Genomic DNA, 12,018 nt, shown 5'->3' on the forward strand with positions numbered 1-12,018 from the left:
TGTATATATATATATATATAGTATTATATACTTACGCCTCATTATAATACTAAAATCTCTACGCAGAGGTGGAGATTTTCCAACATTTTTGAACATGCAATGTATTTATAGCCATGTTTTCTAACTATGCATGTGGTAGAATGACCACCTATGTAATGACAAAGCCCACCTTAATGTCTATGCATGATTTCCCCCCGTAAAGATGGATCAGATGCTCCCAGACAAGAAAAAGCTAGAGCTCATCACCACCAAACCAGTATTACAAGAAATGTTAAAAGGATTTCTTGAAGAAGAAAAAGAAAAAAAAGATAAAAAATATGAATAATAAAATGGTAATAACTTCATACCTATCAATAATTACCGTGTTTCCCCGAAAATAAGACCTAGCCAGGCAATCAGCTCTAATGCATCTTTTGGAGCAAAAATTAATATAAGACCGGGTCTATATTATATAAGACCCGGTCTTAATTTACAGTAAAATAGGACCAGGGCTTATATTAATTTTTGCTCCAAAAGACACATTAGAGCTGATTGTCCGGCTAAGTCTTATTTTGGGGGAAACATGGTACTTTACATGTAAATGGATTTAATGTTCCAATCAAAAGACATAGGGTAGCTAAACAGATAAGAAAACAAGACCCAAGTGTCTGTCGATAGATGATTGGGAAAAAAGATGTGATACATATATGTACAATGGAATATTACTCCATAAAAAAGAATGAAATTTTGCCATTTGCAACACCATGGACAGACCTAAAGGGTACTATGCTAAGTGAAAAAGTCAGACTGAGAAAGATAAGTATCATATGATTTCACTTACTGTGTTTCCACGAAAACAAGACCAGGTCTTATATTAATTTTTGCTCCAAAAGATGCACTAGGGCTTATGTTCAGGGGATGTCATCCTGAAAAATGCTAGGACTTATTTTCCGTTTAGGTCTTATTTTCGGGGAAACACAGTATATGTGAAATCTGAAAAACAAAATAAACAAACAAAACAGACACAAACTCACAGATACAGAGAATAAACTGATGGTTTCCAGGTGGGAGAGGGGTTGAGGGGTTGGGGGGCTAGGTGAAAATGTGAAGGGAGGGGAGGCCAGATGGCTCAGTTGGTTAGAGCGCGAGTTCACAATAACAAGGTTGCCGGTTCAATTCCCGCATGGGATGGTGGGCTGCGCCTCCTGGAACTAAAGATTGAAAACAGCAACTGGACTTGGAGCTGAGCTGCGCCCTCCACAACTAGATTGAAGGACAATGACTTGGAGCTGATGGTCCCTGGAGAAACACACTGTTCCCCAATATTCCCCAATAAAAAAAAAAGAAAGAAAGAAAGAAAAGGGGAAGGGATTAAGAAGTGTAAATTGGCAGTTACAAAACAGTCACAGGGATGTAAACCATAGGGATTATAGTCAATAATATAATAACTATGTATGATGTCAGATGGGTACTAGGCTTATCAGGGGGATTACTTTGTAAGTTATATCTGACTACTATGCTGTACACCTGAAACTAATATAATAATGAATGTCAACTGTAGTTGAAAAATAAAAAATAAAAAAATAAAAATTTTTTTTGAAATTAAAAAACCACACAAATCTGGTATACGAAAAAGAAAAAAGATGGATCAGATGTTTTGTTTGAGAAACCCACTGCTCTGGGAGCGATTCCCAGTGTGTTCCTTTCTTGCAGGCTCACGGTGAAGTTCCTTCTCATAAAACCCTCTCAGAGTTGTCTTTTAGCTGGCAACTACTGAAGAGTTTGGACCCAGCTCAGTCCAGTAATACTGGTCCCTCCACTTCCTGGCTAGTGGATCCGGCAAGTGACCTGGCCTTACAGTGTTCTTGTAGTAAAATGGGGATAAGAAGAGTCCCTGTGGGATAGGATTAGTATGAGGAGTAAATGAGGTAAGAGACGTGCTTGGCACAGTGAATGCAAAGCAACGTCTCTGTTTGGACATTCCCCTCATGACAGTCCCTGTGAGGACTGAACAGATGACAAACATGGAGCATCTGGCAAATGTTGTCTAAATAATAATTACGACAATAAAGGCATCACAGCACCAATGCAGTGGATTTTTCTCAGGAAAGGGCTGGCGATGGGCTTTGCACAGCCGAAAGGATGCTTTTTCTTCCCTGGGACATAGAACAGACCCCTCCCTGCTCCCCATGCCCACCCTGCCCCCCATCCTCCCGCATGCTTGCCAGCCTGTAGAAATGACCCTAGTGTCAATCATGTCTTCCCTTTGATCCCCAGGTCCCAATGAAAGCCAGACCTAGAGTGTCACCCTCTGTCCCTCCAGCCTGGCAAGTCCATCCCTGCTTTGGCCCAGATTCAGAAAGGAGAATGTGGGTAACTGAGCAAAACCACCCACCACTGACTTCATCCCCTCTGGGCGGAACTTAGGTCTGGTTGCTGCTGCCCTCTGGGGCCTGTGGCTGGACCTTCCGCTGCCCTGCCTGCCCCTGCTGCCCACCATGGGCCCCGGCAGCCCACTCACAGCTCCAGGATGAGCACCACGTCGGTGCGGTTCTCGAAGACATCGTGCAGCGTGATGATGTTGGGGTGCAGCACCTGCCGCAGGATGCTCACCTCCCGCTGGATCTCCTCGCGACTCACGCCCCGCCGGCTGGCCCGGCTCTGGCGCTTCTTGATGAACTTGGCTGCGTACTCCAGCCCGGTGCTCTTCTCCCGGCACTTCTTCACAATGGCAAACTGGCCGCTGTGGGGACACAGACTCACACAGTTAGGGTGTCACTGTGGCCATTGGGGAAGTGACCCGACTGTTGGCCCCCACGTCACACTAATTCAGAGTCACTCTGCGAGGGCAAAACAAATCATGTCACCAGCCAGCATCCCCACCTGGCCATCAACCAGTGGCTGAGATGGGGCAGGTACTGGGCTTCCCTTCTGTTCATATGAATCCTGAAGGAATGTGAGTATTGTCGTTCCCAGTGTACAGATGTGAACACTGAGGCTCTGAAAGGTTATTGATTTGATCAGAATGACATAGCCTTGTCATTCCAAAGCCTCAGCTAGAACCCAAGTCTAGTATTCGCCACATGAAATCAAAATGTCCATAGGCTTATACTATGTAATGGAAAAGATTAAAAAGGAAAAACAAAGACAGACATGGTCAAAATACTAATGGTAGCAATCATCCATTTGAGTCTCCTATATCTGGATATAAGTACATATTCGTCCATTTGGAATAACAAGGTGACAAGCACCTCGAACTTCTCATGTTTGTACCTTTGCTCCCAACGACCCCCCCACCCCAACAAATAAAATCTCAATTACCTGATGTGAGCCAAGCAGCTAGACAATAGGGGGACCGAACAATTACGAGAATGAGGGACTTAATATAAACACAGGGCCAGAAGCTATGCAGGCTGGGATGGTGGAGATCATGGTGGGGATCCTGGTGGGGTCCTGGTGGGGGTGGAGGCAGCCTGACACTGTCAATACTACAGTGGGGTTCAAGAGGGCTGATGGGACCACAGAGTTGTAAACTGTTTGGAAACTGAGGCACAAGAGAGGTCAAGTGACTCACCTGAGGTCATCACAGTTAATGGCAGAGCCAGACTCCAGAGCCCACTGTCCACAAAGCCTCTCAGATACAGGAGTCAGGGCTGGGCCTGGAAGTCCTCCATGCTGGGGACCAAGACAGCAGCCCTAAGTGGCATCCACGCCAGAGCGGCGGGCAGCCCTGAGCCAGCTTCCCCAAGTGCTCCCAGCGCAGCCCAGCACACAGGAAGGACAGCAGCCTCCATTTCACCATCTCAGTTCAGGCACTGAGTGCCAGCGGCTCTAAGTCTCTGGAGACTGCCCAGGGGCCCCCCTCCTGGGGGGCCTCCCACTCCCCTTACAGTGTTTTCCACCATTGCCCCGTGTTTTCTTGCCACCCACAATACCCACTGCTTAAGACAGAACTTAGAAAGTTTCAAGGTTCAGCTTAATGGCTTAATTAGGGGTCACCAGATGCCACACTTAGGATATACTCTGTTAGTGGCTCTGGGGTGAGAGCCACACAATTAAATGCTTTGGAGATGTGCCTCAACCTCAGAAAAAAAGCATCGCATCTGAATCATTCCATTACTAGAATCATACTCAATGAGGCAACCTTCACCACACACACAAAAAGATTCGAGTAGAACAAGCGAGGAATAAATACGCCAACACGTAAACAGCATTCTATGCCAACCATCTTAAAGATGTCACCAGACACACATTCATGCGCCTCTCCATCCCTTTCTTCTCCATTCACTCAATGCTAGCTGAGCATCTGCTCTGTGGCAGGCTCCATGCTGGGCAGAAAGGGGCAGGGACCAAAGGCCCGGGGAATAGGTACAGAGGGAGCTCTGGGAAGGGAGAGGGCCCTGGGGGCTGGGCTGGGCAGGGAAGGCCTGGTGGAGCCAAATTAAATTACACTGTCCACTAACATTAAAGTTTCAGCTATTTATGCCCCAGTATTGGCTCTCAGCTATCCACACACTAGGGGCTGACGCAGGTGGAGTGAAGCCAGGCCTCCCAAAGCTGGAGTGAATCCATTCAGCGAGATCTCTAACACACTGGCGACTTGGAATCACTTTGGGCCTCGGGGACATCGGGTCCTTTAGCGGGTGCCAGCAAACACTTGACGAAGCTTCTAGCCCAGGCAGCTGTGAGTGTCAGCGTCAGAATGCCCACACTCCGCTCCCCTCTCTCTGATACCTCAAGGGGCCTGGCATCCATCGGCAATCCTCAGGACAAACAGTTGAACTGTGGGGAAGCCAAAACTTAAGGATTCTGAGCCATTTGTTTAAGCTTACAGAGCACAGAGGTGAAAGCACAGGGTTTTTATAAAGCAGAACTAAATATTTCAGGTGACCTTGACAGAGTTTCCCCTATTCTTATGAAGGAAACAGAGGCATTTTCCTATATCGCATGCCTAAAAAATTCTTCCAACTCTCCAAAAGCAAATGAGTGTTTGCTTTTCCTCGTTGAGTTTTCTCTTTGTGAGAGCAGCTGTGGCACTAAGAAGTGACTGGGGGTCAGGCATCTTCCTCCCGCCAAAAGGTATTTTGTGAGGGGGTGACTAACGCGGAGCCAAATACCAGGCAACACACTCATCTCCCCTCTCTCCACAGGGGTGGGGTCCTCCATTCGACCAGCCCTGGGGAGCCTCAGGAAAGCCAGGCCACTCGCTGGCTTTCCTCTTTCCTTGGGCTGTTACTGGGAAGAGTGGAGAATATGCCCCACCAGGGCCAGCCCCCAGCCCATGAGGCTTTGGACAGTGAGAGCAGGTCAGACAGGTCTGGTTCAGGAACTTATCCTGTCACCTAGGGCAAGAGGCTATCTGATCTGAGCGTCAGTTTCGTCATCTGTAAAATGGGAACTATGAAGACTAGAAATATCTGTCACGTTGGCCCACAGTCATCCCTGATAAATGGTAGCTTTCATGACTACAAGTTTGTGGCTCATGTGTAGGCTGAGCAAGAGGTACTAGACATGGAAGTCCCTGATTTCAATGGTCTGCAATGTGCGGCCAGGAAATCAGTGTAATTTTAAAAGCCCCCCTGATGATTCCAGCGCACAGCCAGCTGTGGAAATATCTCTATTCTAAGCAATTGGCCGACTCTTAATCCTTAGAGCAGTGGTTCTCAGCTCTGGCTGTACATTGGAATCATGTGGGGAATTTTAAAACTACTAGTGCCTGGGTCCCCCATCTCCAGAGATTCTGATCTTCTGGGTCTGGGTGGCAGCCTGGGAATCAAGATATAGCAGGTTCTTAAATAACGTCATTTCATTATAATGAACGATGAGACGCCGTTTGAACTTAACTCTAGTTTATATCAATTAGCCTACGGTAAAATTGGTTCCATTATATGTTATTTTGCTTAAAGTTGTCGAATGACGTTAAATGAGGACTTTCTGTACTTAACAGCTCCCCAGGGACTCTGACGGGCCGTCAAGGCTAAGAGACACCCACGGACCACAGTTCTCTGACTACCTCCACTTTACAAGTGAAGAAACTACAGATGTTACTCATATTATTCCTTGTCCTTTTCAGTATGACCCTCTCCCTTAGTTCTTTGATCTGACAAGGGAGGGAGAAAGGGAACAGGGAGGGGAGTGTAGTGTATCCCACCAGCATAGCTTCTGCTTGAGGGGTCTACAATCTAACTGCCTCAGTATTCATTTGCAAATCAAAACAGATTACCCTGGGCTTTGGGGGATAACAGGAGTGAAAGTTTGCATTCAGGCACCCCTTGGTCACTGTACCCAGAGCAGATGCACAAAAGCCAGACCTGAGGTGGCTCTATCATGCCCAACAAATGGCACAAGCAGACCCAAGGGTAGGTTGAAAACAGTGACAGTGATGGGCCCTTGTCTGCCCATGAGATAGGCTCCAAAGCCAGAGGTTCAGACTCCGTGATGCAGAGGTCACCTGGCTTCGCTATGCGGGTAAGGGGTGGACAGCGAGAGCGGGCCACTCTAAGTTAGGACACAGCCACCCAGGGAGGTATCCAAGGAGGGAACAGAGGGGAGCCATCCAATCTCTCTCTAACGGAGGTCACTGCCAACACTAATTTAAAAATTATGGGAATGCTGCAACATTGATATACACTCGTAGGCAATGCATGCATATTCCAATGTCATCCCCCATCCCCCGACCCCCCTTCATACCTAACCCACGTCTAATTCAGCAAAGGGCTGGTGGTCGGGAGGCCGGATTCCTGATCCTGACCTGCCATCAAAGCTTCATGGCTTTCGACAAGGAACTGCCTTCTCAGGTCCTGTTTCTCTCCCCGCCACCTGAGGTCTCATCTCAGAAAGCTTCCTGTTAGCTCAAAAAGCCTGGGACAACTCTGAACAGAAAGGAGGGCTTTCACTTCACTCTCCAAATTCCTATCCCTGGGCTGGTGTCCGGAGACTTGTGTTCTAGTCAGAGCCCTACCACTAACTGGCCATGATCCTAGGTAGCCTATTCAACACCCCAGGCCTCAGTTTCCTACCTGTCAAATGGGGGGGGAGAAACACCAGGTCTGCCCACCTCACAGGACTGGTGGGGAAATCACGAGATAATGCCTGAGAAAGGACTTCACCATCGAGAGCTGTACAAAGGCAGGAGGCATGGGTGGGTGGAACTCCGAGCCCGAGGTTGGCTTGCAAAAGTCACGTAGGTAGGTTTAGTGAGTGACAGTTAACCGGCAAGTCACAGAAACCACCTTCCCTGCTTCTGCCAGCACACTATCCTGCAATTATGAAAGGAACACACCCCTCTTCCAGGCAGAGAGCTCAGCTCCTCACTCACTCAGCACCCTGGGAGGACAGAGGAAGCTGCAGAGAGAATGAGACAGATGGACCTCATTCCAGAACTCAGCAGAGCCCAGGGTGGCACCCCACGAGGGTCTCCTGTTGTCTGCCCCAGAATCACCTGATAAGGAGTAACCCTAGAACAGCTTCTCAGCGCCGAAAATGGTGTTGGTGTCTCCAGCACCAACTCCTAAGCTTCATGGAAAAGCTTCATGGAAAATTCAATCGCCCCCAAATTTCTCACTGCCAAAGGGGAATTAACCTAGAGATGACCCAAATCTCACACCACTTAGATTTTGCATAGCAATGTGGCCATTACAACATTTACACCCAGCTTTTCTCTTTATACGCTAAAATTATATTTATTTTATTAATATTTGCAGATAGTTCCATTTTACAGAACAGAAAACTGAGGTTTAGGGAGGGCAAGTGACTTGGTAGTTGGCCCTGAGAGCAGGGCTAGGACCTAAACCATGTCTACTGACTCTCGCTCCAGTGAGCATGTTGAGATAACTAACTAGTGGTGGTGTAGCAAGCAGTGAGGAGAGGGGCCCGCTCCAGAAGGGAGGAGCATTTTATCACTGACATTGTGTAGCTTTGCTGGTGCACAGTGATAATAAAAAGCAGACTGATCTTTATTTGATTTTACCATTGGTTTTTAATTCTCAAAGACAATGCATGCCCCTGGTCTGCATTGCTCAGATCCCACCAACTGCCTGCCCGCCCTCACCTGCCATGGGAAGCCACAGCCAATCAGATGTGTTCTGGAAGCCCCAGGAGCTGGTTACTACAGGTGTTTTGTAAGGTGTCAGAATAAGGTGGGCCTAGTTCATTCTCTTCCTCGGTCATCTCCAGTGGCCACGACTTTAGTAACTTGCCCCAAAGTCACCAGTTTATCAAGGTGGAGATGAGGCAGAGCTGCACAGAATGCAAACCCAGGGACGAGATACCACGTGAGGGGAGAAGTGTCAAATGGGAAGTGTTCCAAGGTAGAAGGATGTGGAGACCAGGTTCCTCCTCCTGCTTCCCCGCCAAGGGGTCACTGCAGTTCCACTTTCCCACCCTGGAGAACAATGAGTCGATTCCTCTGGAATTACCCTGCAATTTTTCAGGGCCACACGCAGAGATAATGCTTAGAAGCTTCCAGTCAAGGCTACGCAAATGCGGCCCAACGGGTGGGGGGATGGGACCTGCAGCTAACATATTTCAAAGTCATGGGCAGGAGCCACTCGAATCTAAGGTCTACAGGAAACAGATCAGCCTAATCCCAAAGGACACAGACCCCAATCCCACAGCAACAAACTATCTGGGGATGGTGTCACCAAGCCGACTCCTCACTCCTCCGCCTGGCCAGGCTTGACTGGGGGGCCTCGGTGGCTGACCCTGCCCCTTATCTCTCTCCCCTTTCCAACACATCCGTCCTCTAGGCAGACCACTCTTAGCTCCCATAGACAAGATCCTTCCGCCTCTTCCCTTAGCAGACAACCTGTTTCTGACCAGGACTCACGTCCAGGATTTAGAATCAACATACCCAGATTTCCAGCTCTGATACTTTTAGCAAATCGCCTAACTCTGAGCCTCGGTTCCCTGTGAGTAGCACAGACATAAGAATATCGCAGCCTCACCAGGTTGGGATGAGAATGAAATGAGACAAGTATGTGGAAGCGTTATGTAAACTACAATTTCTCCGTGAATGTGATTATTCTTTCCTTCCATCCCCTGGATCACATCTGGATCCTGGTCTCCATTCTCCAGCCCCAGCATATTCTTGAACCTCATTCAGCCCCAATGATCTCCACCCCCAGATCTCAGCTTAAAATCACACAGTGCTGGGGAGGACTGTGGCAGATGGAAAGCGGGGTCCCCCGGTGGTGCCAGGATCCAGAAGGCAGAAAACACTTCAGGACATGGTTACTCGAGGGTAGGGCAAACAAGGGACTAGATATCCAGGCAGAAGCCAAAATAGGGTGAAGACATGTAAAGTTACCAGAAGTCGGAAGGGGAAATGGGTCAGTATTCCAGGCCAGAAAGAAAATTTACAAAAAGCCAAATGCGCAGTTTATCAGGAAATAGGTGGGCCAGCAGAGGAGAGAGAGGCACGCAGGAGCAGTGGCCAAGACAGAAATATCAGCACAAGACCTGAAAACCAAGAAGGCCCAGAGCTGTTCCAATGACCAGTGTTTGGCCAGTGAGCCAAACACCCTGTCTAATGAACCCGTTTCCCCTCTGACCACGTTACAATGCCTCTCTGGTCTCCTGACAATGGTCTTTTACATTTATTGGAGGTGTGGAACCCTCGGTCCAGCAAATGTTACACAGAATCCCAGTATGTAAAACAGATAAAAAGCAGTGCCTCTTTTGGGGGAGGGGTACTCAGAGCCCACCTACTCAAAACCCACCCCCATGATGCCTAAAGGGGCTTCATGGAACCCCAAGAGCTCTAGGGGACACAGTTGGAGAAGTACGCTCTCTATAGGGCGGAAGCACACTCTTGGATGATCCCACAGCAGTTTCACACTATATACGAAAAAAAAAAAAGAAAGAAAACCAGAAAACACTGATGCTTCTCAAAATTACTATCTGGTCTTTCAAGAAGTTACTTTGACCAAGCGAAGATCAGGGCCAACAGTCAGGAATACATGTAGGATAAGCATCAGGAACCAGAAATCTCCAGGGAGCTGAACCCTGACCTGTGAAGGGCCCCTGTTCACAGGGTCACAGGTGTCTGCCTGCGCTGGCCTGTGGCAGCTGCTTTCACAGGTTAGCTCATTGAATTCCCTGGTCCCACAGACTAACTTCCTTCCTCTGAGCCCCTCCATTTTTTTTATTATTTTTTTTTTTTGTCAGAAAAAAACCCTAAAGCACAAAACGGAAGGAATCATTGAGCAGAGCCAAGTCGGGCTGAGGTATGATTACTTTTTGGAGTCTATTTTTAAGTATAAGCACATTTTGATGTTGTCAAATGAACATTAGCCCACATGTCCAAGACCTGAAATAAATTAGGCTCGATTTAAGTTGGATTGACTATATGCACAGGTTTTCACTAAAAGTACAGCTGAGAGTCCTCTGGTGTTCCCTAGTCTCGAGTCCAGACACTAATATGATGTAAGTGACGGTGGCAGTGCTGGGCTTGGAGACGACCATCCCCCCACTCACCATCCACCTAACGGTCCATTCGCCAATCCATTCATTCACTAATTTCTCCTCCATCCTTCATTTATAAATCAGTGTCCTGAGTGCTATTAAACAGGACCCGCCCCACAACCTGAAGGAGTTACAGTCAAATGGGGAGATCGGACAAACACTAGTGGAAAAAGAAATATGGCCTAGATGTGTAGAAATACCTGCCTCAGGGCCAAGTGAGTGGGCTACAGCAAGCAGTTCAGCGGAAGGAAGGAAAAGTACTGACTGATTGGAATCAGGGGACATGTTATGGAGTCTAATGGGATTTGAACCAGGCCTGGAAGAAAAACCTGGATCCTGACAGGCAAAGGGAAACAGCCCTCTACAGCTGGAGAGGCAGAGTGTGATACACAAACGCTCTGTTCTGTGGAGGCCCCAAGTTACCACCTCTCGGCCTCACTTCCTCCCTGTCAAGTAGTCACTTTCTTGAGGAAATACACCAGGAAGCTAAACTTGCCCTATCCCCTCCTCTCTGCGGGGTGGAGGGAAGGACAGCGCAAGAGGTCAAGTAGCCAATGACTCCCAGTCAGGTCAGACAGCCTTCTCACCACCCACATTGTGAAGCCAATTGGCCTTCACAGCCTGGGCAAAGCCCGGGAGGCTGGGCCATATGGCTGAGACCTTAAACATGAGCTCATGGTGCACAGCAAGAGAGGGACTGCAGAGAGAAGACAGAAAAATCCAGGATGGTTGAGGTTCTGCTACTACTGTGGGGGTACAGCCTCATGCATTGCAAAACGGGGACGTAAACAGTTTATATTCCATTAATATAATACCTCCTTCCCAACTTGCCAGCGTCCTCCCCACCGGTGCAGAGTTCTATACCAGCCCGTCTCCTCTGAGCTTTGCTCATTCCTTGGCCCACACCCCCTTTCCATATTATGGGGTGTTTTCCATAATTCACATAAAGTGACTCCTTGGTTCCCAAGGGTTAACCAGGCCTCATTCCAAAGTGACACATTCACATTTTAACAGCATCTTTGACCAAGAGGGGCTTTAATGGTAGCAAGTTTAGGCACATGTCGGGCAAGTGGAGGAACTACATGGAGATTAAAAAGGTCTTTCCACTTTCCTAAAACTCACACTAAATACCATGTTTCCTGGAAAATAAGCCCCAGTTAAGATCGCCAGCCAGACGGACGCATTTAGTATGTTATGATGATGGTCCAGAAGAAGATGACATGATTATATTTGAATAAATGTAGATTATTATTGTACATGAAAAATAAGACATCCCCTGAAAATACGCCCTAATGCGTCTTTTAGAGCAAAAATTAATATAAGACCCGCTCTTATTTTCGGGGAAATACGGTATAAGACCTGGTCTTATTTTTGGGGAAACACAGTAGGTGGGACTATGTGTATTTGTGTATGTGACTGTGGGTGTGTGTACAAATCATAACCTATTATTTCTTGTCGATTCTCCTCTGCACACCTGGATCTTAATGTCTGAGGGATTCTTACTGCAACTTTGTCATTAATACACTCAACTCTTAGCCACCTAGGGTGAAAGCTCTATTTCTCAGAATTTCTGTG

General features: G+C 47.6%; 1 protein-coding gene across 4 annotated transcripts in view; it reads right to left on the bottom strand.

Moving 5' to 3' along the window:
• Positions 1–12,018, bottom strand: part of DAPK2 (death associated protein kinase 2) — a 113,825-nt gene that overhangs the window by 48,214 nt on the left and 53,593 nt on the right. For all 4 annotated transcript variants that reach the window (XM_074327593.2, XM_074327590.2, XM_074327592.2 and 1 more), the window contains exon 3: positions 2,501–2,722. In XM_074327593.2, coding sequence (XP_074183694.1) covers positions 2,501–2,722 — 222 coding nt within the window. The remainder of the gene's footprint in view (positions 1–2,500; positions 2,723–12,018) is intronic.

This window comes from Rhinolophus sinicus, chromosome 3, assembly GCF_057876585.1.
Source record: "Rhinolophus sinicus isolate RSI-liver-muscle chromosome 3, RSI-T2T, whole genome shotgun sequence".
Lineage (NCBI taxonomy): Eukaryota > Metazoa > Chordata > Mammalia > Chiroptera > Rhinolophidae > Rhinolophus > Rhinolophus sinicus.